Below are 25,631 nucleotides of genomic sequence, written 5' to 3'. Positions count from 1 at the left end.
GTCCAAAGTGTGAGTAGACAGGAAAACCACAACATTCCCCTCAATGTCCAGTGATTCTAGCAGTAAAGAGTTAGAAGACCTTAGAGTGGAGACTTACAGTTAATTGCAGGTTCAAAAGGACCAACCTTTGGAGAAAGTGATGGACTCAGGCCTTGTGAGTGGGGATATATATATACATTCACAACCAGAGTGAGTGTATAGAGGCAGGATTCTGACTTCTCATTGGCTGTGAGCTGTTTGGAACATGGCTCAGGGTCAAAGGTCCTGCTGCTTATCTGCGGACAAGCTGTGCTGACTCGGCTGCCTGTTTTGTTGTCCAGCACCATTGTGGGGGACCGGGGACAGTCACTGTCATCAGCAGAAAGTTTGCCTGGCTTTCTACAAGCACACACACACACACACACACACACACACACACACACACACACACTTACTTTTACAAGCACCGCTCTCAATTTGTGTCTCTTACTTTCTTTAAAAATTCTTTTTCTAATTTTCACTTGTACTTCTGTCTTTGTCCCCAGTTTCCCTGTGATCTGGTTTGTCTTTCACCTCCATATTTTACCTCTTTCTTTTGATCCTTGGCACAGCCTGTCCAAGCCTTTGAGCCCTGTGTGTGTAATGTGCTGACTGCAGGAGTGGCATCCATCTCTCTATTGTTTAGACAGGCCAGTGTTTAACACTCCACTATAATGCTGGACAGGCTGTACCCATACACAGACATCTCATACAACCCATATACATGTATATGCACACTGATAGAATATTTTCTTTTTATGGCTCGTGAAAGTGGGTAGCGACCATGTTATCATGTTATGTTAAAAGTCCACAAATATGTTAAATGCCTTTTTAGTTTATATAAGCAAAATTAAAAATTCACATGTGGTCTGTGGTCTTTCACTGTGTTCTTGTAATTGATTTTACACGTAGGGCGTATAAATTGTTTCCCATCGCTCTCTCACACTTATGGCATTACGATCCTTTACATTTTTACAAAACAATGAGAACATTACGATTTCTATCTGATGTTGTTTTAGTGATTGCTTTGCAGCTGCAAGACTGTAGTGAAAGGCCTGTGGGCCGACACTCACAGCATGAACTTGAATAGGATTACTGGAGCGTGGAAAAAGAAGCCAAAGGAAATGTCATTTTTGGTTTTGATAATGCAGAGACAATATCAACACATCTGACATCTGAGCTATTTTAGACATTTATAGAGCAGGCATCAGAAGAATAAGAGAGATACAACAAGATCAGCTTCACTCTGAATCAAATCATTTATCCATAAAGAATGTGTAGAATATGTTAATCAAACTGCTGTTACTGTTTAGTTTGAGTTTAGAACATGAACCATTTACAGTACCGTAGTTTTTGTTTTATCTTCCCTTTTGCAAATCGCACTACATTTTCAGTAACAGCAATGTTAGTTATTATATTGGTAATGTTTGCTTACAACAAATAGTAGGTGAGCTTTCAGAAATGTCAACATTATATCTGCAATATTCTGTCTCTTACTGAAGTATCCGTTTGTTTAGATTCTGCAGCCGTCAGGCTCTCTCATGCTCTTTGTTGAGCTTGACTGATCAGCTCCTCGTTAAGCACAGGAAAGGATGTAAAATATTACATGCCAAACAGAGGTGGAACAAGTACCAGGATGTTTTACTTAAGTAAACACAGCAATAACACACTGTAGAAATGCTGTTACATTTGAAAATCCTGCATTCAAAATCCAACTTCGGTAAAAATACAGCAACGAATTGTACTTAAAATATCAGAAGTGGAAATACTAATTATGCATAAAGTGTTATATTTTTATTTAAGTCGATTCATGACAGTCTAAGCAGCTTCTTAATGTTGTCAAAGTGAAGATGAACAGCTTTATATACTTTTGGGTAGTTTCATCTGCATGTTATAAACTGATCACATGATTGATGCATAAAATCTTAATATAAAAATTAACTACGGTTGTCAGATACATGTAGGGAAGCAAAAAAGTACAATATATCCCTCTGAGGTGTAGTGGAGTAGAAGTGTAAAGCAGCACAAGTTCAAAGTACAAATACTTGAGTAAGTGCACTTGTACTGTGTACATTCCACCGCTGAACATATGATTGCTAAATTTTTACACTCAAATTAGTGTTTTAATTTTGATTTTTGCCATCTTATAAAAAGAGATGAATGAAAATGAAATGATAAATGGAAAGATAAAATTACATTTAAAGATGTGTTATTTAGAGAGGTAGAACAGATGGACAGTTTCCCACCTTTTTTATTTTCTTGTGTTCACTACAAGAATTCACTGTCTTAATGGATTTGTGTGAATGTGTGTGTGTGTGTGTGAGCACCTTTACATGCACTGTGTGACATACGTGAACAGGCCTTTGTGTGTCCATGGCTGCGTGTGTGCATGACTGAGCACGTGTGTATGCAGGAATGAGTGAACAGGTGAAAGGACCAGAGATGGCGGGTCAGTTGAGGTGGACATGATGCACAGAGTGGTGACAGAGCACAGCGCAGTCTGGATGGGACTCGGTAAGAACATTATTAAAATACAATTCCAGCTTGTTTATTAGACACATTTGTCATCAGGGGTTTTTTTGGGCGTACAGAATTTAAATACAGAGACAAAATGTTCTGTTTGTTGCCTGCCGTTTCTGTTTTTGTGCTTTTTGTGTTTTTCCTTTTGCATCGGAGCCACTGGCAAGACCATCCACATCTGTGATGACCTGTTTCCTGGACCAGGCCGTGCCAGGACTTGGTCCAGCCCACTGCTCATGGACCATTTGGAACTTGTGCTTATCTGCACTGGGCACGGTGCCCTCCATCCAGTCCCACTGTGGCGAACTAAAGCCCAGCAGCTCAGTGCCGAACAAAGACTGGAACAGCAATGTGCTGACTCCTGCCCCGATCCACAGGCCCAGCTGCTTTTCAGTACCAGCATATATAAATAGGTCGGTTTACTCCGGGTCAGGACATCATTTCTGTGGAGCCCCTTGTGAGCACCGCACTGCTATTCATTGGGGCCGGTCAGGTAAGCTCTCCATCTCAATCCATTCAGCCAACAGACTTGTGCAGGGCAGTCACTTAACACTTTTGTGTCTTTTGTCTTCATTATTTCTGCTGAGCCTTATAAGTGTATAGACTGAGACCAAACATTCAAACACATAGATGTCCTGATCATGCGCTGTGAGAACGAACAGCAATGAGCCTGCAGCTGGCTTCATCACATGGGAGCATGTCGTAGCTTCAAGAAAGGTTTCACCCAAATAGAACCCATGCAATAAGTAATGAGTTATTTTATTAGCAATATTCTATTGCTTTAATATCAGTTTATGAACAATATAACCATGCCTCCTACATGACCATGGACACAGTTGTGTCTGCCCTGTGTAATGTGTTCCTTAATCAGCCTTTGAATGTTATCATGAGTCTGATTCTCCTTGCTCTGCACACTGAAGGTAAATCAGCGCTGAGATTCACAGTAGCATGGCTCTGAATAATCCCAACCCACTGGGACCATGGAAGGTGAGTGTGATATTTTCTCATGGATGATTATGATTATTATTTTTTTTAATTTCACCTCTGGCCTGATGATGTCAATGATGTGTATGTCTGTACACACATCAGTGTGTGTGCGTGGCATGTGCATACTACATGTATGCATTTGTATCCTCTCCAGATCACAGTTTACGACCAGGAGAACTTCCAGGGGAAGCGTTTGGAGTTTACCTCAGCCTGCCAGAACATCATGGAGTGTGGCGTTGACAACATCCGCTCCCTGAAGGTGGAGTGTGGAGCGTAAGTCAAACAAAGGACCGAGCTACCCGTCAGAACATGTATAATCTCAAAATTCAGCAGCAATTTGAAATTTAAAAACATGTTTTTACTATTTTTCCCAAAATGGAAATTTAGTCCTTAACCTAGTCCCTTAAATTACTGTTTCACATGTACCGCAATGATCATGCATGCTGTGTACACGTGTCTGTATGTCCGTCTGCTTGCTGTTGACAGCTGGGCAGGATATGAGCACTCCAGCTTCTGTGGACAGCAGTTTGTGTTGGAGAGAGGAGAGTATCCTCACTGGGAGTCATGGAGCGGCAGCAACGCCTACCACATTGAGAGGATGATGTCCTTCCGCCCCATCTGCTCTGCTGTGAGCATCTGTGTTCCTCTTCAGAGTTAAAAGGCACTAAGTTTGACTCACTCTGGATGAGAAACCGGGCCTTCCAAGAAACTAATACTAGCTGCTGGTTACAGCTTAAAATAGACAAGAGTGCAGTGTGAGCTTATGCACTACAGAAATTTGAACCCACATAAACTGTAAGAATATGGGAATTCTACAACTTTTTTCCAGATGGGAACTGCTCTGAACATGTAACATATTTATGACTATGGTACAGGAAAACAAGTAGAAATCTAATGAAGAAGTGTTTATAGCATCTACTGTAGAAACATGTAATCCTCATATTGTATATTAGTGTGTTCAGTGTCAGTCTTCAACCTATTACAAATAGCACACAGCACAACAACAAAAATATTTAGGTCATTTTTTTCCTCTACAGTATTAACACATTGTAACTTGTGGTGAATTTTCCTTGCATCATGTGCACACAGAACCACAAGGAGTCCAAGATTGTGCTGTTTGAGAAGGAGAACTTCATGGGACGTCAGTGGGAGATAAATGATGACTACCCCTCTCTGCAGGCCATGGGCTGGGGCAACAATGAGATTGGATCCATGCAAGTTCAGAGTGGCTCGTAAGTCTCAAACTCTGCACGCACAGATGGATCGCCCTTTACAGGCCCCTGATATATGAATGCTATACTCCAAGTAGTACAAGATAACAGAAAAAGCAGGTAAAAATAATTAAATCAAAGGACAGTTTTCACATGCAGGATTTATGAACATGTTGCATTCCATTAAGAGATGTTGTTTTACTGTCACAATTGTGAAAAGTGTATTTTATACTACTAACATGAACAGTAACTATATTCAGACAAACCCCTTGAGACATATCATTTGATGCGTGTTTATTTTCAGACTAAATTAATTTCATATCATGAAGGCTTCATTTAACTGACTGTTTAAACCATGTTTATTGTTAATCGCTACTTCCCCCTCCTCCTCCAGCTGGGTGTGCTACCAGTTTCCAGGTTACCGTGGTTACCAGTACATCATGGAGTGTGATCGACATGGCGGCGAGTACAAACATTACAGAGAGTGGGGCTCCCATGCTCAGTCCTTCCAGGTGCAGTCGCTGCGTCGAATCCAACAATGAGACCTGCAGCCTCCCCTCCCAACCTCTCACTGTTTACCACCTCCAGCTCCTCCTCCTCCTCCTCCCTCCTCCCAGTCATTCCAAGCTTTAGCCAGTTCTGTCAGACCTTATTGAACAAAGGCTGACACTTGACCTGGTGCTTCACAATCAAGATGTTGAACACACTTTTGTTTTGTTCTGTTGCCACGTGAAAATAACGAGAAATGTTACAAATTAAAGAAAGAAGTAAACAGCCACTGAGGAGAAGCCCCTGACTGGTGTCCCACTAAGGAAAGAAGAAGAGGAAGTTCAAGGCCTCATGGTGGCAGGGCGGCGTTGTCACTCAGAGTCATTGCTCCTCATATTTGTTGGTAAACAAGTTGCGACCAGTGGACGATGAAGAAAGAATGGGCAACATAAAATAAACAGAAATATGAGTCTGCTGCTAAACTCTGTGGAGCTCAGTTGTGATTTCTTCCCATATTTACACTGTCTTCTCCATTTGATTGCGACCATTTACAGTCATGTCCTCACATCAAATGTCATGCTTCGTTTTATACCGTGAACATAAAGAGACATGAGGAATCTGAGTAGTGTGAACCAGAACAATCCTTGTGATGTCTGATGTATTCATTTTAGGAAGTCTGCATCTCCAACATATAGTGATTAATAATTGTTAATCATGAGCATCACTTCTCTGACAATAGCATCCTCTGATATTGTTGTAACACGAGATAAACACTTACATATGAGGTATTGTGGTGGCTCCACCTGTACACACAATGAGAGTAATTGTATAAACATTAGTGTACTGATAGCAGATAATAGCATAAAAGCATTAATTCAAAAGATAAAGCGAATGTCATTTTCATTTAGATACCTGAAATTTACATTAGGGAATGAGCAGAAGCAAAAAAATAAATAAATAAATAAAAACAGATCAAGTATTTGTGATAGTAGTGGATAATATATCGTCGTAAGCTTAAGTGAAAAAGCTTCAATCCGGTCTAATTAATCATGGACACCACCCGAGTGTCTGCTCCTTTTCTTAATCATCATGACCATGTAAAAACTGAGCTATTAACAAAGTTTTAGAGTCATAAAACATACCTACAGCAGTAATAATATGTAACTAAAAGGGTGTTTCTTTATTTTTTTCCATTGAGGAATACATTTATGCTATTACCGGGGTAAATTTCGTGGGCTGTTAATGTAATAATTTGTGAAAAGTTGTGCAAAAAAAAAAGAAGCTAAAATCACGCCTGCGTCTTCGGTCCACCTTAAATCATGACGTAATATCGAAATCCCGCCCCCCGCGAGGAGAACGGAAGTAGATGGAAACAAGGAGGCCAGACTGGTTCTGACGTTTGTGGCAAGGGAGAGACAAACAAGAGAGGTCGAAGACATATAAACATGGTACACATTTGGGACCATCTCCCGACGACGCCGAAACTACGGGTGTCACTTTTCTCCTTTCTTATATGTCTTTTTCTGTCCCTCGGCGACGCCAGGCTACACCGGAGGCGAAGCGTCACCCCCTCCGCGGAGGAAACGGTAGAAACTTACGACAAATACTACAATTATGTTGACTTAACCAGTCGTTTGCGGTCCTTAGCTCAGAAATACCCTCACATAGCTAACCTGTCGAGCATAGGCCGGTCTGTGGAGGGCAGGGAGCTCTGGGTGATGCGGATCACCAAGGACCCCGAAGTAGACTCACCGGGGAAACCCAAATTTAAATACGTGGGGAACATGCACGGCGATGAAACCGTGTCCAGGCAGGTGTTGGTGTACCTTGTGGAGTACCTTCTTAGTCAGTATGAGGAGGAACCGCGCATTTCTGAGTTGGTGAACAACACGGATATTTACATCATGCCCAGTATGAACCCCGACGGCTTTGAGAAGTCCACAGAGGGGGACTGCGAAGGCGGCGGCGACGGTCGAAGCAATGCCAAAAATGAGGACCTCAACAGAAGCTTTCCTGACCAGTTTGATGACACGCAAGTCAATCCAGATCATATCCCCGAGGTCATGGCTGTGATCAAATGGATCCGGGAGAAAAAGTGAGTCTCTCTCTGTCCTCTAAGAAACACACCAACTCGGTTTCCTCAGAGCCCCTGCGCTCATAATCCACTGGCTTCAGTAAACTTAACTGATCTCAAACACGTGTGTCTCTCCTTTATTAATACCTCAGGGGTTAGCAGCGGAGTAACCATAATGTGTGAAAACTAGGCTTAACATAAATAGTCATCCAGTTGATGATCCTGCCAGCTTCAGGGCTGATATGCTGTAAGAGGATTTCTCTATAATTAGCTTCAGATTTCATTATAATATTTATTTCTGTGGAATTCTTCCCTCATAACATTTCAAAGCACAGATCTCCCTTTTTTCAGCTTTACTTTAACTGAATACTCACATGCCCATATGTACATGAGTTATTTTTTTGCTTTCCATGCTGACCCTGAAAATAAAGGACTTCAATCTAAGAGATTCAGGACAGAATTCACGTTCCTGTGAAAAAGAAAAGATATTCTGGGGCTTAGTGTCAGTTTCAGCAGTCTTCAGTTTAACAAATCAAGCCCAGGTGGGTAACATCCTAAATTTACGGTGTATTGGTGCCAAATTTTAATTCACATACAGGCATGTGAGTATTATTTTAAAATAGACCTACTCTGTCATTGTAGGCTGCTTCTGAAATGTGCCAATGTCTCTCTAGATTTGTGCTCTCCGGGAACCTGCATGGTGGCACTGTGGTTGCCAGCTATCCTTTTGATGACTCAGCCTCCCACCAGAGACAGGGCCACTACAGCCAGTCAGAGGATGACAGTCTGTTTCGCTACCTGGCCCTGGTGTATTCCCAAAACCACCCTGTGATGAAAACCGGTCAGCCAAACTGTCCCGATTCCGAGGACGAAACTTTTAAAGATGGCATCACCAATGGGGCGCAGTGGTATGACGTGCGTGGTAAGATGATGCATTGTTGTTAATATGTATTTTGATGACCGAGAAGTAATTGTTGTAGTTGGATGGTGAAAATGTCCAGTCAGAGTTCATCTGTGGGTGTCACATCCTGTATGAGTCGTACGGACTTCAGTCTGCTTCAAAATAAAAATAAAAATAAAGCTCCAGTAAAGCCAGACGCCACAGACAAAAACATTGTTTTTTCATGCACTGGCCAGTTTTGCTTCCATAACACTAGTGAATTACTTTCGGACTAGTGGAAAGAAAATGTGTATTTTACTCGACATTTCTGCTCTGTTGATTTATGGAAATTAATGCACACTTAGACAATTAGACAATACACTTAGACAATTAGACAATACATCATGTCTAAACATAAAATTTCAGTAAACTTGTAATACGAAAACATGTCCTCATCTAAGTAATCAATTGAGCAAGTGACATCTGTGAGTTAAAAAGTTTGCCCTGTTCACTTGTAGTGTGTTATTTTTTTGTCTAAAAATGTTAAAAGTTAACAGTACATATCTTTAAAGGACTCTCAGCCACTTCAGTAGTACTTACATACAACAAACTGTATTCTTCCTGTCCGTTTCACAGAGGGGGTTTGTTCATATATTATTCACAGCTTGATTTATATAATATTTGATTCCTAATAGATGCTGAAAATTGATTTGGTTATGGCTGCTGACAGCATTTTCTGAGTGATGAGGTGATAAGAAAATACACAAATTCCCTCTGTAAAAACTAATATGACAAGAAAATGAAACATAATGCATCTTCAAATGCAGCACTAGTATTAACACAAAACATTCTTAATGTAAATAACCAGCTGAAGACGAAGATATTTATTAAAAATTACCCCTGTTCATCTGTGTTGTGTTGCCTGAAAACCATTTGTATTGACAGTCCAATCTGTTGCTGCTTGATATCGTCTCACTTGAAAGCCAAGAATTTTTTTTTGTTGGACTGTGGGTTTGTACAAGTTACAACCTGTTTAAAAAGAAGGAACAATTTATAACAATTACCTTTACTTGTGTAGTGCAGCTAAGGCTACTTTCAAGGTAATGTTTTCGCCGACTGCAGGTCACTGATACTATAACATCAGTCTTTACAAAGCAGAGTGGCTAAGCTCGGTTAAAAAGCAGTGTAAAAAGCTGAGAGATACTGTGAGTTATCAGTGCAACACTTCATATTCATATAACAGCTTAAAAGACAGCTTAAAAGTTTTATAGAATAGAACAAAATTGAATGATCCCTTCCACTGTACAGTGGTAATTGGTAAATGACCCGAAATCAATTTCAGTCTCATACTTTTCTTTTCTTAAATTTGCCAAAACGCTAAAAAAAAATGTAAGAGTGCACCGCTCCTTCTGTTTGTCAAAGCCTGTAAGTACTGAAAGTGTTAGAGCAGTAGAGAGGTGTACCACGATGGCTCACTCTGGACATATAGCCTGTTGGGTGAAATTCTCTTTCTCAGAATTACTGTCTTTTACAAGCTAGAGTAAATGCTGCTTTGTCCACTTCATTCTGGATCAGAAAAGGCTCTACTGTCATCACTTTGGTAAAAATTTGATCGGCATACTTTTGTTGGTTTGTCCGAGGGGTTGGGAGGTGGTGATGTAAATATCTGCAGCTTTGGGTTACCATACTTCTTTTCCTGATGAGATGTGCTTTGTTGTAGTAAATTTTAGGTAGTGTGTCTTCCAGTTGGTGTTTTCCCATTAGAGAATTACATTAGCATGCACTTGCCTTGGCTAGTTGAATTTGCTTGATTAAATTGTAACTCTCTGGCACTCATCCTTATCCTACTTCACTTTTTCAAGAGTCTTAGATTATTTGTGGGTTCATATCCTGATATCAGTGGAGCCAGCTACTTCATTGGCATTTTTTTTCTAATAAACCTGCATCGTCACCCCAGATTTCATAATTTGGAAATTTTGGTTAAACTGACTGCTGCTGTTGACTGTTGCATGGTGTTATGTGGTTACATGTCACACTATCTGTTTGCCACCAGAAGGAACTGAAGCTGTAAATCATTACCAAAGCCATTAGCACACAATCTGCTGTCAGTTGTCATCAGAAACTAGCAGCACAGTGACAAATGAATTGTTGTTTTAGCTCACAATTGCCTGTTTTGCTGTTGCAGTTTCTCACCTAAAACTACATTATTGAGGCAAAGAAGATTCTGTCCGTAACCGGAGCCAGTTATTAAAGCTCTTAGCAGCAATAATGTCCACATCTTGTGATTAAAAATGGACAGCATAAAGTCTAAGATAGTTGAATGGACAGTCCTTGTATCTGTATCATGTCTCAGTGGAGCAAAACTGGGCTAATAGCAGATGATGGAAGCAGTCAGGAGATTGTGTGACATAATGAGTGGCCTAGGCGAAGTGCCAGGAGTCAGGAACAGGAGATTTTTTGTCTGGCAGTCAGGGCTTGAAATAATGATTCAGCATAACATGTTATCTGGACTCATAATCTTTTGACACAGTCTAGCGTCAGCCAGCATCCTTTATTTTTGAACTCTAATTTGGTTCATGTAGCCTACAGCATATAACTAGAGTACTCTGGTGTTGAAAATGCATGTTGATGGTTGTAATTTTTTGGTTAGTTATTTCAGGCTTTTTGCTTGTGTTTTAGCTTGTTGTACATTTTGTTGTCTAATTTTTCACTGATTCAAGGATGCAACTTTTTAAAACGTTTATGGGTCATTTGTTCAATGTTGTATTGTTGTACACTGTTGTACACGTTGAACACTCCACTGCCTTCCTAAAGTCCAGAGTATCATTTTACTCTATGGAAATATGGCTCTGTTGCTCTGATAATCTTGAGGCCCTCAAAGAGCCTGTGAACATGTAGATACCTGATAGCCATGCTTTCATGCTGCATCACTGTGACCTGCGAACTGCTGACAGTCATAAGACAGTAAGACTTTGTGAAATGGTTTTGTTCCTGAATAATCATGACTGCTTGACCAAAATTATGATATTTTTTTATTGCATTGGAATATTAGTAAACCCTTGAAGTTATGCTGTATTTTCAGGATTCCTATGCCTCAACAGCATGTTCAGCCACTGGCTCTGATTTTGGCTCTATTGTCCGTTTAGTGGTTTCCTGCCAAGTTCAGGGTGTGGCCCTGGATCCGGTACATAGACAGGATATTTAAGGTTTGGGCTGCCGTAGTCTTAGTCTGTCTGTGTGTTTGTCATGCTCTATCAGGGCATGAGAGGTGTTTACTTTAAGTGAAGGACACCTGATTCTGTTTAAATTACTCAAAGTAACTTAGCACAAGATGACGGCTGACGCCTTGTGACCTGGACAAAAGGATTTTATACTGTTTGACACATTGTCTCAGCCGAGTTTGGATCTCTAGGCATCGCCTAGTGTTGTTTGCTCATGATTAGCAGGTGTGATTTGTTAAAAGCTTAGTTTGGTTTGGTTGACATAGCTTCTTCTACCCCCACAGGGGCTAAATCCTCTAATGATTTACCTTGACACATCCACATCTACACACACCCGTATTCAAAATAAGCTCAAAGGACATAGTCCCTATTTCTCTGTGCAAATGTTTGTACTGATGAATGACTATGGGGCTTGTCAGATCAATGTGACCTGAACAACTGAAAACCACGTCTGAAACTTGTCCAGTGACCTGTTAAGAACTTATAACGACTTCTAAAGATGCCCTTCGCAGCTTCCAGTGAATGTCCTGGCAACTAATCAGACACGTTGAACAGCTGTCGCTTGACCGGGGATGACTCAGAAGAGCTTGTGTTTGCTTTACTCCTATTCTCAGAGCCACAGCCTAAAGCGCTCTACTTGGCTTGTATGTGTTGCATGGTGATTTTCTTGACTGCACTTCCTCCTGTGTGTTTCTGAAGTCAGATAGTAATGTCACTTTCAAGAGGATCTTGACATTAGGCATACAGATCACATTGTTTAAAAATATGAATGTCTTGCATTTTAATCACATGGTCAATACAAACAGTAGATTTGTCACACATAAATTTCAAATGTTCAGTGATAGTACTGTATTATAAAGAGGAATTTAATAAAATAAGTTGCAGGTGATTGCTGAGTTGTGGTGTTAGAGTATTGTTATGTCTTTGGCTTCTGGATATTCAGTGTTATGTGTGCCACAAAACATTTATCATGTAATATGATGTAAGTCAATAATGTGCTTGTATACATCTCTGATTACAGATTGATAAAATGTTTATCTGTTGTGATGTGGCTGGCGGCTTCTGCATTGACACTGTTGGAAAGCTGGTTGCTTTGTCGAAGTTATTTGTTGGTGTTTGGTGTGTGAGCCCTTTCATGTTGTCACAAAGTGGCAAATGGTGGCTGTTTCATTGGGTTCCTGTGGTCGCCCAGCAGGCAGTCATGGCAACCCTCCTGCTGCTGTGGGATGACCAAGCGAACAGCCTGCCAACCTGTGTGTCTTTCTGTTTGCCTTACTTGTGGGGTGGGGTAGTTTGACTGGCAGACTGCAGATGTCATGGCTTATTGCCACATTAAACAGAATCTTGAAACTCTGGCATAGAAGAGACAAAGTCATGCCTGGGTCTGTACCAGGCAGTGTTTCTTTCTCTGTTAATGAACTGGCCTGGAACCAGTGGGGGATCACATTGAGGGAGGCAGTTTTGAAAAAAAAAAAAAAAGTTTCAAAATTTTCTTTGTGATGACATGGTATACACATTTGTTCAATTACTGGATTTAGACATACATACATAAAAGTAGTGGGACACCCTAACATTACACCAACGGGTACTTTCATGACATTGCATTCTAAATGCATAGATATTAATATGCAATTGGTACCCACTTTCCAGGTAAAACAGCTTCCACTCTTTCGGGAAGGTGTTTCTGTAGAAATCTTTGCTCATTTATGCAGTAGAGAAACAGTGAGGTCAGGCACTGATGTTGGATGAAAAGGCCTGACTCACAGTCTCCGTTCCAGTTCATCCCAAAGGTGTTCCATGGGGTTGAGGTCAGGACTTTGTGTGGGCCAGTCAAGTTCTTCCGCACCAAACTCATCCAACCATGTCTTTATGGACTTTGCTTTGTGCACTGGGACACAGTCATGCTGGAATAGAAAAGTTAGAAGCATAGCTTTATCCAAAATGTCTTGGTATGCTGAAGCATTAAGATTTCCCTTCAGTGGAAGTCAGGGGCTGAGCCCAACCCCTGAAAAACAGCCCCATACCACACCCACATTTGGTAATAAAGATTTCTGTCTCAATACTTTTGCCCACATAGTGTACCTTTATGTTTTAATATGTTATTGTATGTGTTGTGCCATCTTCAGCGTAATTAGTTCACTAAAATGTGGGTCTGTTATTTAGGGGGGATGCAGGACTACAACTACCTCTATGGAAACTGTCTGGAAATCACCTTGGAGCTGAGCTGCTGCAAATATCCTCCTGCTTCTGAGCTCCACAAGGAATGGGATCTGAACAGGGAGTCTCTACTGGCCTACATTGAAAAGGTAGAGATAATAATTTCAAGAATTAATGATGATGATGATGATAAGCATTCATCATAACATCCTTCTGTTTTTTTATTTAAAAGCATAATGCCGTCAAACCTTGCCTGATCATTGTGACATAACTTTACTCCATTTCACCAAGATGTCTTTATTTACAAAACCTCTGTCTTTCAGATCCATATAGGTGTCCGTGGCTATGTGAAAGAGGCCATCAGTGGATCTGCTCTCACCAACGTCAGCATTGTGGTGGCAGGAATTCGCCACAACCTGACCACAGGAAAATATGGGGACTACTACCGTCTCCTACTCCCAGGAACATACAACATTACAGCTGTGGCTCCAGGGTGGGTCTATCCATTGAATTTCTTTGAGCAGATTTTCAAAAACAGAGATTGGGCATTAAAGAACAATGCTTCCCACCTACAAAAATGCCAAATATTAGCCTGGATTTAAATTTCGTTAGGCGGATTAGCAAGGGGTGTGTTAGTTGCTGCTTGTTGTGTTTTCATAACTGCCAGATCACAATGAACAAAGCAAAGATTGTAATCTGGCTCTTCAGACTATCGAACAATGAAGCTCAGTCTCCATATCCCAGGCAGGCTTACCCACAAGCGTTGCACAAAAGAAAAACAAGAGTTATTTCCTCTTTTGAGTTACAGAGTAACTCTTTGTCAGTGAAGGAAAGAAAAATGTGTCTCACAAGTGCATTGGTGAATGACTTCCAGGAAGAGGACTGAAGACTGATTTTATTGGTATTTCCTCTGTGATGTCTAATTTTGGTACTTCCTGGTGATTTTAAGATGGAATTGAAGTTGCTTGGTGGTTATGCGTTTATTTTTCTTTTCACAGGTACACATCAATGACAGTCCCTGCTGTCCAGGTCATGGAGGGCAAAGCCACAGAACTTAACTTTACCTTGGCGCCTGTTGTCAGTGAGACTGCAGGCAGCTCCAATGTGACTACAGATTCCATGCAATCCACCAGTGATCCAAACATCCCCACCACCACCACCACCGCCACTACCAGCTCTTCTAACTCGACCCAAACGCGGGTGGTTCCTTCTGAGGGAAACAAGAACAGCCCTCCTTTACTTCCACCTGAACACCAGCCATTCCAGCCCGAGGAATTTCGTCACCACAACTATGTAGACATGGAGCTGTTTTTACGCAAATACAGCAGCGACTTTCCCTCTATTGTGTATCTTAACTCAGTTGGTCACTCTGTGGAAGGCCGTGAGCTCTATGTAATGGTCATCTCAGACAACCCCACAGTTCATGAGCATGGTATGTCTTAAGACATTTTCTTAAAGTAGATGCAAAGTGATTTTTTTTTTTGTTTGTGTCTATTACTCTGACATCCTTTTATTTGTTTCCATGTCAGGTGAGCCAGAGTTTAAGTATGTAGCCAACATGCATGGCAATGAGGTAGTTGGCCGTGAGTTAATGCTCAACCTTATTGAGTACCTGTGCCGTAACTATGGTACTGACCCAGAGGTCACGGAGTTGGTCAACAATACCCGCATTCACATCATGCCTTCAATGAACCCTGATGGCTATGAGGTAGCTGTTGAAGGTAAGAGGAAAAACACAAGTAGAAGGCAACATTTAAATAACATTGCCTGCACAGTATGAAATGAAATACTTGTAGTATTATGAAAATTATTTTGATATACAGGTCACACAGGCATTAGATTGCTTTGGATACATGAGCAACGGTGTAATGTTTCAAGACATGTAACATTACAGGACCTGAACAGTAATTTGATCACTTGACTAGCATTCCTTGACTGTGTGTTACTAAACACTATCAAATTTACAGCTAACACAGAGCTTGCAAAGTGACCCGATCACATTTGTATAGAGAGCGGAGCGGAGGTCTTGAGAAAGAGGCAACATGTTAAATGTTTATAGATTTAGGAAGTAGACATTTAGCATTTACTTGAGTTGGTGTTATTTGTTTGCCTACAAGCTGTTCTTCTTATTTCCTCTGCAAAATGACACAGTCTAACAGCATCTCCTTATGTTCCTCAGACCAAATATGTAGCCAACATACTTTAGTTTGTACCGTCTTGCTTCTGCAAACTTTTTTCCAGCACGGGAAAGTTTCACAAAACAGTTTCTCTATCATGTACCAATATATTTTAGCCAACAGCCAGTGTTGATGCATAACAGGTAGTATAAAGGAGCTGAAGCTGAGTTTGTGTGTTTTTCATGCTGCAAGATGCTGTGGTTACTGTCTCAAATGCTTGTAAATGACTCATCATTAGCACTTATTTCCTCACAGGTGATGTGAAGGGCTACAAAGGACGCAACAACAGCAACAATTTTGACCTGAACCGCAACTTCCCAGACCAGTTTACCACCATCACAGAGCCCAGACAGCCAGAGACTATAGCTGTGATGAACTGGCTTAAGAACACCCCCTTCGTCCTGTCAGCTAACTTGCATGGAGGCACGGTCTTATTTTGAACTTTTAATGCCAAAGTTTATGGTCTTTCAGTGTCACAGTCACCTTTCTGATAGTGAAAGCCTGTTAATCATGTTTGCAGTTTAAATGTTATAGAAGTTTTTACATGTTTTATGCCACTTCTCTGATTCTAAAGGATTACTGCCACAGATGCCACACTTAAACGAGATTATGAAATGTGAAGCATACTGTTTATTTTAACCACAAATTCATTAGTTTTGTTCTGTCTTATCTTTGTATTGTGGAATTTAGGCTCCTTGGTGGTGAACTACCCATATGATGATGACAAAAAGGGGAAAACTCAGTACAGTCAGTCACCTGATGACAAAGTCTTTCAGCAGGTGTCTAGAGCCTACTCACAGGTAACTTGACGCTGTGGCTGTTAGATCTGTTTCAGGCTGGAATAATGTTTGCTTTTAGTTCCATGTTACAATTGAAAACAAAATTAGGTCTGATAAAAGCAGGTGGCTTTTCGTGAAATCTGTGGGAACAGGGTTTGAAATCGTGGCTACAACAGTGCTTATTGTTGAGTTCTCACTTGTGTCTGATGTGTGTGCAGGAGAACGCTCTGATGCACAATGGACACCCTTGTGAGTTCCTGTACCCTGATGAATATTTTGAGGATGGCATAACCAATGGCGCCAATTGGTACAATGTCCCCGGTATGCCTACATCTTTCATCGTCCTTTACTTGCATTCATTTTGTTTTTCCGCAGGAGATCAGCAACAGCTCAATCAAGAAAAGTTATTTTTATGTAGAAAATAGGCTTTGGTTGCACATCTTGGGCCCATTCAGACTTTTATCTTATGCCATCAAAATGCAAAGAGGATTGATATTTATGTTTTATTTACAAGTTTCTGTAAAAGTTGTATTCCACACACAAGGAATTTGTCTTGACATAAGGTGCACATACGCAGAATATATTGTTCCTGGTTCATCAGTAATTGACACAATATTACATTAAGTCAGTCAGCCACATTTTGACTCTGTGCAGTTGATCATGATATTTAATTAAAGCCGTTGTGTTTGAATTTGCCATTTTGTCATTACCCTGTGGTGGTATAACAGTGCATTGGTCAGACTTGATGGTATTTAGAGAAAAGTGCTAAAAAGCAACACATAGGCTGCACCATCCTTTCACTTAAATTGTCTAAATAAAACTTTTATACCCACTGTAGTGGCTTTAAAAGAAAGCTTTGAAGTCTAAGACTTAACTTTTATCTCCAGGTGGCATGCAAGACTGGAACTACTTAAATACCAACTGTTTTGAGGTGACCATTGAGTTGGGCTGTGTGAAGTACCCTTTGGCCAAGGACCTTCCTCAATACTGGGAGCAAAACCGACGAGCCTTGCTTCAGTTTATTCATCAGGTAATAAACAGAAATCTTGACATCACCATGTACTGTCTCCTCACTTAACTCAGTTTTGCATCTATTCATTTTTGTGTGGTTATGTGTCTCCATAGGTTCACAGTGGCATAAAAGGCACCGTCTCTGACAGTAGGGATGGTACAGGAATTCCCAATGCCACTATCAGTGTGGAGGAGATAGACCACAACGTCACCACAGCTCGTACTGGAGACTACTGGAGACTGCTGGTTCCTGGGACTTACTCTGTCACTGCCTCTGCCCATGGGTGAGATTTAGATTTATGTAGGAAGAACAAACAGAGTTTGCCATGAAGATTCTGTATAGTTCTGTGCTCTTATGTCCCTAAACTCTCCCTTAACTCCATCTGTTGGTCAGATATAAATCTGTGAGAACCTACGCCACAGTCTCAAAGGACAGAGTGGAGGTGGTGGACTTCAGACTAACACGTGTACACTCAGGCCCTAATGGCCCCCAGCCCACACAGAACCCCTCTGAGAAGGCGTTCCGGAGCTTGATCAGGGAGCTCTCTCTAGGCCAGGGTTTGGAGCAGCTGGTCAAGAGCACAGCTACAGAGAGCAGCTTCCGCTACAGAAGCTACAAAGAGATGTCCGAGTTCGTGAGAGGCCTCACGCTTAACTTCCCCAAAATTACATCTTTTCGTAGGTAGGGAGATTTTATCTTCCCACAAACTCTGTATTTGAAATAGTCACATCATTTCTTAACTGGGATACATAACTGTTTGCCATCATACCTCTATTCCTCTCATCCTCTGCAAGCCAGTAGTCAATTCTGTTGAGTTGGTTAAACTCAATGCTGTCCAGATCTACTCTGTGTTTCATAACTTACATAACAGTTACACCTCTTATTATACTGACTATATAATTCCTGATCCCTCCAGTTTGGGCCAAAGTGTAGAGTTTCGAACCATTTTGGCTCTGGAAATCTCCAACAACCCAGGGGAAGCTGAACCGTCTGAACCCAAGATCCGCTTTGTAGCCGGGATCCATGGCAATTCCCCAGTGGGCACAGAGCTGCTGCTGGAGTTCGCTGCCTTCCTGTGTATCAACTATGGCAAAAACCCAACCATTACCAGGGTGAGGTTTGGGACCCCTCAGGGAAACATAGTGTTTGATATACTGTATGTATCAGCTGTGTTCAGCCATGTCTGTAATTGTTTCTTTTCCATTTCTCCTCCTCAGCTGATCAATGAGACCCGGATTGTCATCGTGCCCTCCATCAATCCAGATGGACGAGAACAGGCTGTTGAGAAGCAGTGCACCTCCACCCAGGGCTTGACTAATGCTCACGGCAAGGACCTGGACACTGATTTCTTTGGTCAGTTGTATGCGTGTGTGCGTGTGTGTACAACTGAACTGAAAGACAGAAACACAGATAGATGAAAGATACAATTGTCAAAGATTTGCTGTGAATGTAACAAACAAATTTCATTGATTCTACTTACAGCAAAACTGAACATGCTCTAACAAGTCCATTTCCTGTCCATGTGTTTTCCTCCTTTTCTAGGCAATGCGTCTCAGCGTGTGGTGGAGACCCAACCGGAGACCAGAGCGATGATGGACTTAATACTAGAAAAGGACTACACTCTCTCCGTAGCCCTCGATGGAGGCTCCCTTGTTGCTACCTACCCTTATGACAAGCCTGTCCAGTCTGGTAACACCACTATGCAGACATCAACATGTAACCACGCTGATTTTCATGATGTTTACTGAGCACATTCCAAAGAAGATGAACCATCTCCAGTGTGACACCCCTTTGAACGGTTCTGTAGCATGACTTTTGTTGACTTTATCAACTATTGTTGATAAGGCTATAAGATTAATTACAGTAAATTTGCACTTCACACGCCATTGGAACTTTACACTCTGTCTTCTTTTGTTGTGTTAAATGTTGAGAAATGCAGCTCCACTCATGCACTTTTTCCACTTTTCCTTTGTAGTTATGTAGTATATAACAGGAATTTGGAAAGAGTGGAATTGAGAAAAATCATGTCAACACTGACTGCTGTTAGACATTACTTAATAGATCTGAATTTGGTTGTGTGATTTTATTTAATCTTTTTTTTTTGTCCAGTTGAAAATGAAGGCACACTGAAGTACTTGGCAAGTGTTTATGCCAACAACCATCCGAAGATGCACCTCGGGGACACTGCATGTTCAAATAATGGGCAGGGTATGTAATTTAAGTACTATGAATAATTCTAATGTTTGCATTGACTGGTACTCGTCAAAGAGACAATAGTGGCTAACTGTGAATGGTGCTCTATTCCTCAGTAAGCAACATCCCAGATGGAGTAATGAGGGCAGCAGAGAGACGAAGTCACATGGGCAGCATGAAGGTAAGTCTAAGTCACTGCAGTGTGCATGATAGCAGTTACGGCACTTAAACCTTTCTCTGTCCTCTCACTAAAAAGTAATTGGGTTTTATTGAGATATGACCTGAAAGGAAAAAAACACAAAAATGTTGCTTTTTGACAACTTGTTAAAGAGTTTTGAGATCCTGAATGTTATCTTGGAGATGCCTGTCAGATCAAATGAGAAGTAAAACAAAACCAGAAATGGCCTTCTGCCCCAACACTGTCTCATGCGTCGTTTTGTGTCTCTGTGTCTTCCTAGGACTTCAGTATGGACTTTGGCCACTGTCCAGAAATCACAGTGTATACTGCCTGCTGTTTGTTCCCTCCTGCTGAGCAGCTGGCCACACTTTGGGCTGAGAACAAGAAGGCTCTCCTAAGCATGTTGGTGGAGGTAAGATGCAGGATTTTAATCAGCACAACATGGAGCCTTTTGGACGACTTGTTTAGCGTGGATTTTCAGTCATATGACTCTGTACTCCTTTTGTGACCAATTTTAAATGAGATATTTTCAGCTATGTTTGATAATTCTTTCCATCAACACATTATTCTTATTCTTCTCTTCATTTCTACCCCTTCCAGGTCCATAAAGGGGTGCGTGGTGTGGTGAGAGACAAGAGTGGAAAGCCTATTGCTGGGGCCATTATCGTACTGAATGGGGGGGTGAGAGTCTTTACTGGAGAGGGCGGCTACTTTCATGCGCTGCTGGCTCCTGGAAACCACAACATTGAAGCTGTTGCCGATGGTTACCAACAACAACGTCAAAAGGTACGCGGTTATTTACATGCCATGCATTGCGTGGGCTGGCGCTGTACTCTCTCTCAGGAGGATGACCATGAATGGAGAACATTTAAGGAGTAAATCTGAGTTGTAGTACCTCATGTATATTTTTAATGATCATTTAAAATGCGTACAAAACGTAGATGTTTTTTTCTAACTCATTTAAAGCACTTTAATGGGATGATAATGCGACTAAAACCACAAGGCTCACGATGACTGGTTTTGAATAAAGGTTTTTATGGAGGTGTTAGAAAGCAAAAATCGGATGGTGATGTCACACACACACATACATTATGCTATCTTATATTAGTGACTGAAAAGCTTTCCAAGGTTTCATTGCAAAAATCAGAAATTAACATTCATTTTTTCAATAAACATTTGAAATATACATTTAGCTAAGGAAAACAAAAATTGTCTAAATGCCTTATCAAGAGACGTAAATAACAAAAAAATAGCACATTTGTGTCATGAAAAGTGTGTGGGAGAATATTATTGTGGTTCCCCATTACTGTCGATGTCTATGAAAGGTGTTGGGCGGAGCACACAAAATCTCTCCATCACCTTCATTTTGCCATTTGGCTGCTCTGAAATTTGAAGGGTCGGGTAGGCCAGCGCTGTAAACAGATGTTCTTTAATGTGACGGCCCAGATCCAGACTGTAGGCTGTGAGCTTCCCGCAAGGACTAAAGAGCAGGGGATCCACTACTGAATGATATGCCTGCTGGTACTCTGATGCGGTGAATCCGTGGATCATCAGAGGTCCTGGCTCACTAGTTGAATCTCTGCTGGAGGTTCTCTCTTCAGTAGCGACGCCTCTGTCACTGTGGAGTTCGAGATCTGGAAGAATAGCCGCGTTCCGTATATGCCTGTCATCCAGGGGTTTCTGGTGATCTACTTCACTCTGCTCACATAAACGGTCCAAGTCATAACTTGAGGCCAGCATGAATTTCCTCTCTTTAATAGTCTCCCCATATTTCTTGGGACATCGGATACTTTGCCTCAGGCCATAAGGACGCATTTCATCCCTCTGGAAATTGAAGCGAGATTAGTTTTTGTAGATTTGGATGCCTCCTCTGTAGGTTCTTCTGTTTTTTGCTGTCAGAAAACAACCAGCAGACTATATCGACAGTGGGAAAACAAGCAAAAAAAAAAAAAAAAGAAAAATTCAAGGTCAAGACATGCACTTACTTTTTAGCAGCAACTCTTAGAGTATGTGCTCAGACGACATTACTGAATCAGGTCTGAAACCACATGGATAGAAAACCTTGTTTCCTGAGCCCTGAGTCTGGTTTCCCCATTTTTTAAAACTGTTCTTTAATAATGGCACTGTGAATAAATGAGAGATGCTTCATTTCCTATGGAGAAAAGTCATTCAAATGACAACATATGAATTATGGGGTTCTTGTAATTTACCTCTCAGAAGATATCTTAGTAATTTTGGATTTTCATGAGCCCAGTGCTCAAATCCTATTTTAGATGTACAAGACAACCTGCGCCACATTATACTAAGCAGTCACACCTGCAAATGAGTCTTGCTAATTAGACCATTAACTACTCACTTCTTAACCACACAGCTTTTGGTTTGGAGAAACAGCCAGAATTGATAAGATGTGGGAAAACTTGTTTTATTTTTGCAGTTTGAGTGTCAAATCAAGTTTGATTCTGATGTTGTACATAAAATTTCCATATTAGAAATGCCACTGTTACAGTGTATTGAAAGGAGACTGTGTTTCAGGAAGGCTCAGAGGCTCACTGAAGATTTTTCTGTGTTGCAGGTGGTGGTGTCTTCTTATGAAGCTGCTAACTCCATCATCATTGAGTTTGACATGGACAACAGCATCTTTGGCCTGCCTAGAGAGTTTGTGGTGGCCAGTGCAGGTAAGCATATCTATGAAAAGTCCTTCTTTAACCAGTGTTGACCGTATGCATGATGTGATCTGTCCACTTATGCGTATGTCATTTTGGCTTCTGTAATGGCATCCCAACCTGTTGTTTTGATTTAATATTTCTGAAAACCTTTTACCCTTTTCCATGTTTTGTAACTCCTATGATGCAGATCTCTTCACAAGGTTTTTGCCTCCATCTAGCATGCCATTCTGGTGATCTTTGACATGGATGGCAAGCACTAAATAACTGCATCCCCTCTCTGAAATGCAGGCAGTTTTGACTACAAAAAGAGTTGCCTTTGTGGACACTGAAATCACAATGTCTTGAGCAGTGCAATCTAATGTGTGTTAAGTCTTCTTCCTGCTAGAAACTGTTCATAGTACACAGACATGCTCACCATTGTTCTCTTTCTGTGCAGCGGCATCCATGACAGCACTGGTGGTGACGGCGTGCATCATCTGGTGTGTGTGCGCGGCCAAGTCTAATCGTCAAAAAGATGGCTTCCACCGTTTGCGGCAGCACCGAGATGATTATGAAGATGAGATCCGGCTCACGTCTATGGGCTCCAAGAAGTCGCTGCTTTCCCACGAGTTTCAGGACGACAGTGAAAGCGATGAGGAGACGCTGTATGCCAACAAAATCTGAGAAACGTTGCACTAATTCAGTTGTTGGCTCAATATTTCGTTTTGATCTCCCCTTTTAATTCAACTCCTGGCCAACAAGCAACAGGTTGAGAACGAGGCTGCACCTCTCTCTGTGATCAACTTACAAGAGTGATAAAGACACTTTGTTCGCATACACCAACAAGTCCTGAAGGCTCACTCGCAGTCGCTTGGTTATTATTGCTACTAAATTAATACGTAAAGAGGATCCTGCTCTGGACTAAAGTGGACAGTCTTTTTTCTGACTGGATCAGGTCAAAAAGACAGAGACGGGGATTTTAAAGGAAAAAAAAAAGAGAAGAATTAAGGTTTGGTCCACTGTGGCCCTGATCCGTCCAGGTTTTGAATCCCACAGTGTTTTCATTTCCAAGCCACACGAGAGTGCCCTTTAAGACCACCAACTGTCCTGCCTGCCTGGCTGAGGGGTCCCAGCCAATAAGTCCAAAAAAACTCTTGTTTAGAGAATTTGTATTGAATTCTTGAAGTCCTCAGTCTTGCACCACCTCCTCACTGATCTCGTGTTTTTTCCAACACTGCTTTGAGTTAGGAAATTAAAAATTATCTGTTTTCTTTTATCCAATACATCATTTTCACATTGAAGTGTCCGAGCCTTTGGGAGACTGAATCCAATACTGTGCCTTGGCTTCTGTAAAGTTCACAGTCTACTCGGGCTGTAGTATATGAGAGCAAGCACCGAGATAGTGAGTAGATTTTAGTTGGGCCATGTGGAAGTTTGATCCATCCTATACTCAGGTGGTAGGAAAAGAGAGATTATTAATTGATGGACTGCTGAATTACAGCGTTGCACTGTTTCTGCACAGACGAGTCTTGGCTGGCTGGCCTGGATTGAGTAGATTTGTGTTTTTTTTCCTGTGAATCAGTGCGTCGGCTAGAATCATAATAGAGAATGAGCAAAAGCTTTAAAGCATCAGGGAGAAAATGTTACCAATGAATTGCTTGAATGAAACCCTTCCCAGTAAGTGCAGGGTCCTCCAGTGTATGCATGGAGATCACTTGTACTAAATGGAAAGCAAAGATTGTCCCATGTCTTTGGCCAGGAATAGAAAATTTCAATATGAAATTTTAAAAAGAATGTTTTTTTTTTCCCTTTTGTTTTAACTATAGGTGCAAACTGTCTGTACATGGAAAGCTGCCATTGACTTGCGTGCATGTCACTTTGTGCCCTGTTTTTGTGCATTCTCACTATGTCTGTAATTTTTTCCAATAATGAATATCAATTCTATTTTTATTTGAATATGTTATTATTTGCTAAACAAATCTTTTGGAAGGCAGAAATTGTACCACGTTTGTCCGTCCATTCATGATCACCGTCTACAAATTAGGTCAGAGTCATCCATTGAACATGAAATTCATATTTTCCAAACTTGAGAAGAACAAAGGGCGTGTGGATCACAGTCAACTCGACTGAAGTGTGGTTGAAAGTTGCAAAAATTCTAGTAAGTTGATTTTTGATTTGAGGCTTGTCAGGTGTAAAGCTACCCAGTACACAACTGCCGTTGTGTTGTAAATTTGATATGCTTCATTTGCAGTTTAATATACAGTGAAACTCACAGTACTTGAGATAGTTGTCAGGGATGCTACAGACCGATTGCCTCAGTGACCTTAAAGAACAATGTAGTCGGGTGTGAAATGATTACTCATTTCTCTCATACATTAAAGAATCTCATTAGTGATTGGATGACGCTGAGTGGGGTATACGGACCGATCAAGCGAGCATAGGTGCACATAAAGTGAAGAGTTATTGGAGGACAAAAAAGTTTTGGTAGTCATATGATGAAATATCCAGCATGGCATAGAAAATGTCCTGTACCAAATCACACAAACCGCCAAGAATTGAAATTGTGCTTTGCATCAGAAATCCATGTGTAACCATTCTTAACTTGCACTGGATCATTAAATTCAGGCCTTGTATTGGAAATACTGTGCATGTTTTTCATCACACGTGTACATACTCACACACACCCGTTCACAAAAGAATTTGCCTTGATTCTCAGTTACTTTGAGAAGAGATTTTTTTTGCATATTAAAACAAATGCAACTGTCATCAGTTAAGTTGAACCTGATATCTGTGTAGAGACAGTTTTGTATATTATTTTTTTCTTTCTTACATTGTATCTCTCAAAATGTGTGTATGAATTATATATATATATATGAAAGTTGAGGGTGTGTCAGGGTTGTGCAGTGTTGGTGAGCAGATTTTATATAAACTGGAATCAACTGTAAATAATGTTTGCCAATTGTGAATGAGAAATGCACTTCATGTTAACCATGAATATGCTCAGAAACCTCAAAACACAGTGTAATAAAACATCTCACAACTTCTGTCAGCAAATGATGTGCTTTAATCCCTAATTTTGTCTTTTGTGTG

General features: G+C 41.0%; 2 protein-coding genes and 1 long non-coding RNA gene across 4 annotated transcripts; 2 read left to right on the top strand and 1 right to left on the bottom strand.

Annotated features, from left to right (window-relative positions):
- The first annotated feature begins 3,486 nt into the window (after positions 1 to 3,486).
- On the top strand, positions 3,487 to 5,359 carry cryba1a (crystallin, beta A1a). Its single transcript, XM_046388589.1, has 5 exons — positions 3,487 to 3,525; positions 3,680 to 3,798; positions 4,012 to 4,153; positions 4,615 to 4,757; positions 5,131 to 5,359. The coding sequence occupies exons 1-5, from the start codon at positions 3,487 to 3,489 to the stop codon at positions 5,276 to 5,278; spliced, it is 591 nt and encodes a 196-aa protein (XP_046244545.1). The 3' UTR covers positions 5,279 to 5,359.
- A 1,210-nt stretch (positions 5,360 to 6,569) lies between these two features.
- On the top strand, positions 6,570 to 25,585 carry cpda (carboxypeptidase D, a). The gene is made up of 21 exons (XM_046388911.1): positions 6,570 to 7,320; positions 7,974 to 8,221; positions 13,564 to 13,706; positions 13,881 to 14,050; positions 14,556 to 14,989; positions 15,087 to 15,278; positions 15,990 to 16,157; positions 16,425 to 16,534; positions 16,732 to 16,834; positions 17,401 to 17,543; positions 17,639 to 17,808; positions 17,919 to 18,206; positions 18,442 to 18,637; positions 18,743 to 18,878; positions 19,068 to 19,214; positions 19,635 to 19,733; positions 19,835 to 19,899; positions 20,177 to 20,308; positions 20,497 to 20,682; positions 22,469 to 22,571; positions 22,999 to 25,585. The coding sequence occupies exons 1-21, from the start codon at positions 6,671 to 6,673 to the stop codon at positions 23,223 to 23,225; spliced, it is 4,110 nt and encodes a 1,369-aa protein (XP_046244867.1). The 5' UTR covers positions 6,570 to 6,670; the 3' UTR covers positions 23,226 to 25,585.
- On the bottom strand, positions 21,710 to 22,223 carry LOC124059134. 2 transcript variants are annotated; one of them, XR_006843370.1, is made up of 3 exons: positions 22,107 to 22,223; positions 21,882 to 22,019; positions 21,710 to 21,720 (listed from the first exon to the last, which is right to left on the bottom strand). It is a non-coding gene; the product is annotated as an uncharacterized LOC124059134 (long non-coding RNA). The 2 variants fall into 2 exon arrangements; XR_006843369.1 differs by having other exon boundaries at positions 21,718 to 21,788.
- Positions 25,586 to 25,631: the final 46 nt, after the last annotated feature.

The sequence above is a fragment of the Scatophagus argus genome, chromosome 5 (assembly GCF_020382885.2).
Source record: "Scatophagus argus isolate fScaArg1 chromosome 5, fScaArg1.pri, whole genome shotgun sequence".
Lineage (NCBI taxonomy): Eukaryota > Metazoa > Chordata > Actinopteri > Scatophagidae > Scatophagus > Scatophagus argus.
The sequence above is the reverse complement of the archived record's forward strand: the minus strand, read 5'-3'. Positions and strand labels throughout refer to the sequence as shown.

Excerpts from the sequence above, each read along its gene's own strand:
- cryba1a (XM_046388589.1), top strand. The coding sequence starts at position 3,487 with ATGGCTCTGAATAATCCCAACCCACTGGGACCATGGAAG. Across the intron at positions 3,799-4,011 it reads CTGAAGGTGGAGTGTGGAGC|CTGGGCAGGATATGAGCACT; the intron begins GTAAGTCAAACA and ends TGCTGTTGACAG. Across the intron at positions 4,758-5,130 it reads ATGCAAGTTCAGAGTGGCTC|CTGGGTGTGCTACCAGTTTC; the intron begins GTAAGTCTCAAA and ends CTCCTCCTCCAG.
- cpda (XM_046388911.1), top strand. The coding sequence starts at position 6,671 with ATGGTACACATTTGGGACCATCTCCCGACGACGCCGAAACTACGGGTG. Across the intron at positions 8,222-13,563 it reads GCAGTGGTATGACGTGCGTG|GGGGGATGCAGGACTACAAC; the intron begins GTAAGATGATGC and ends TCTGTTATTTAG. Across the intron at positions 19,900-20,176 it reads GTCACATGGGCAGCATGAAG|GACTTCAGTATGGACTTTGG; the intron begins GTAAGTCTAAGT and ends GTGTCTTCCTAG.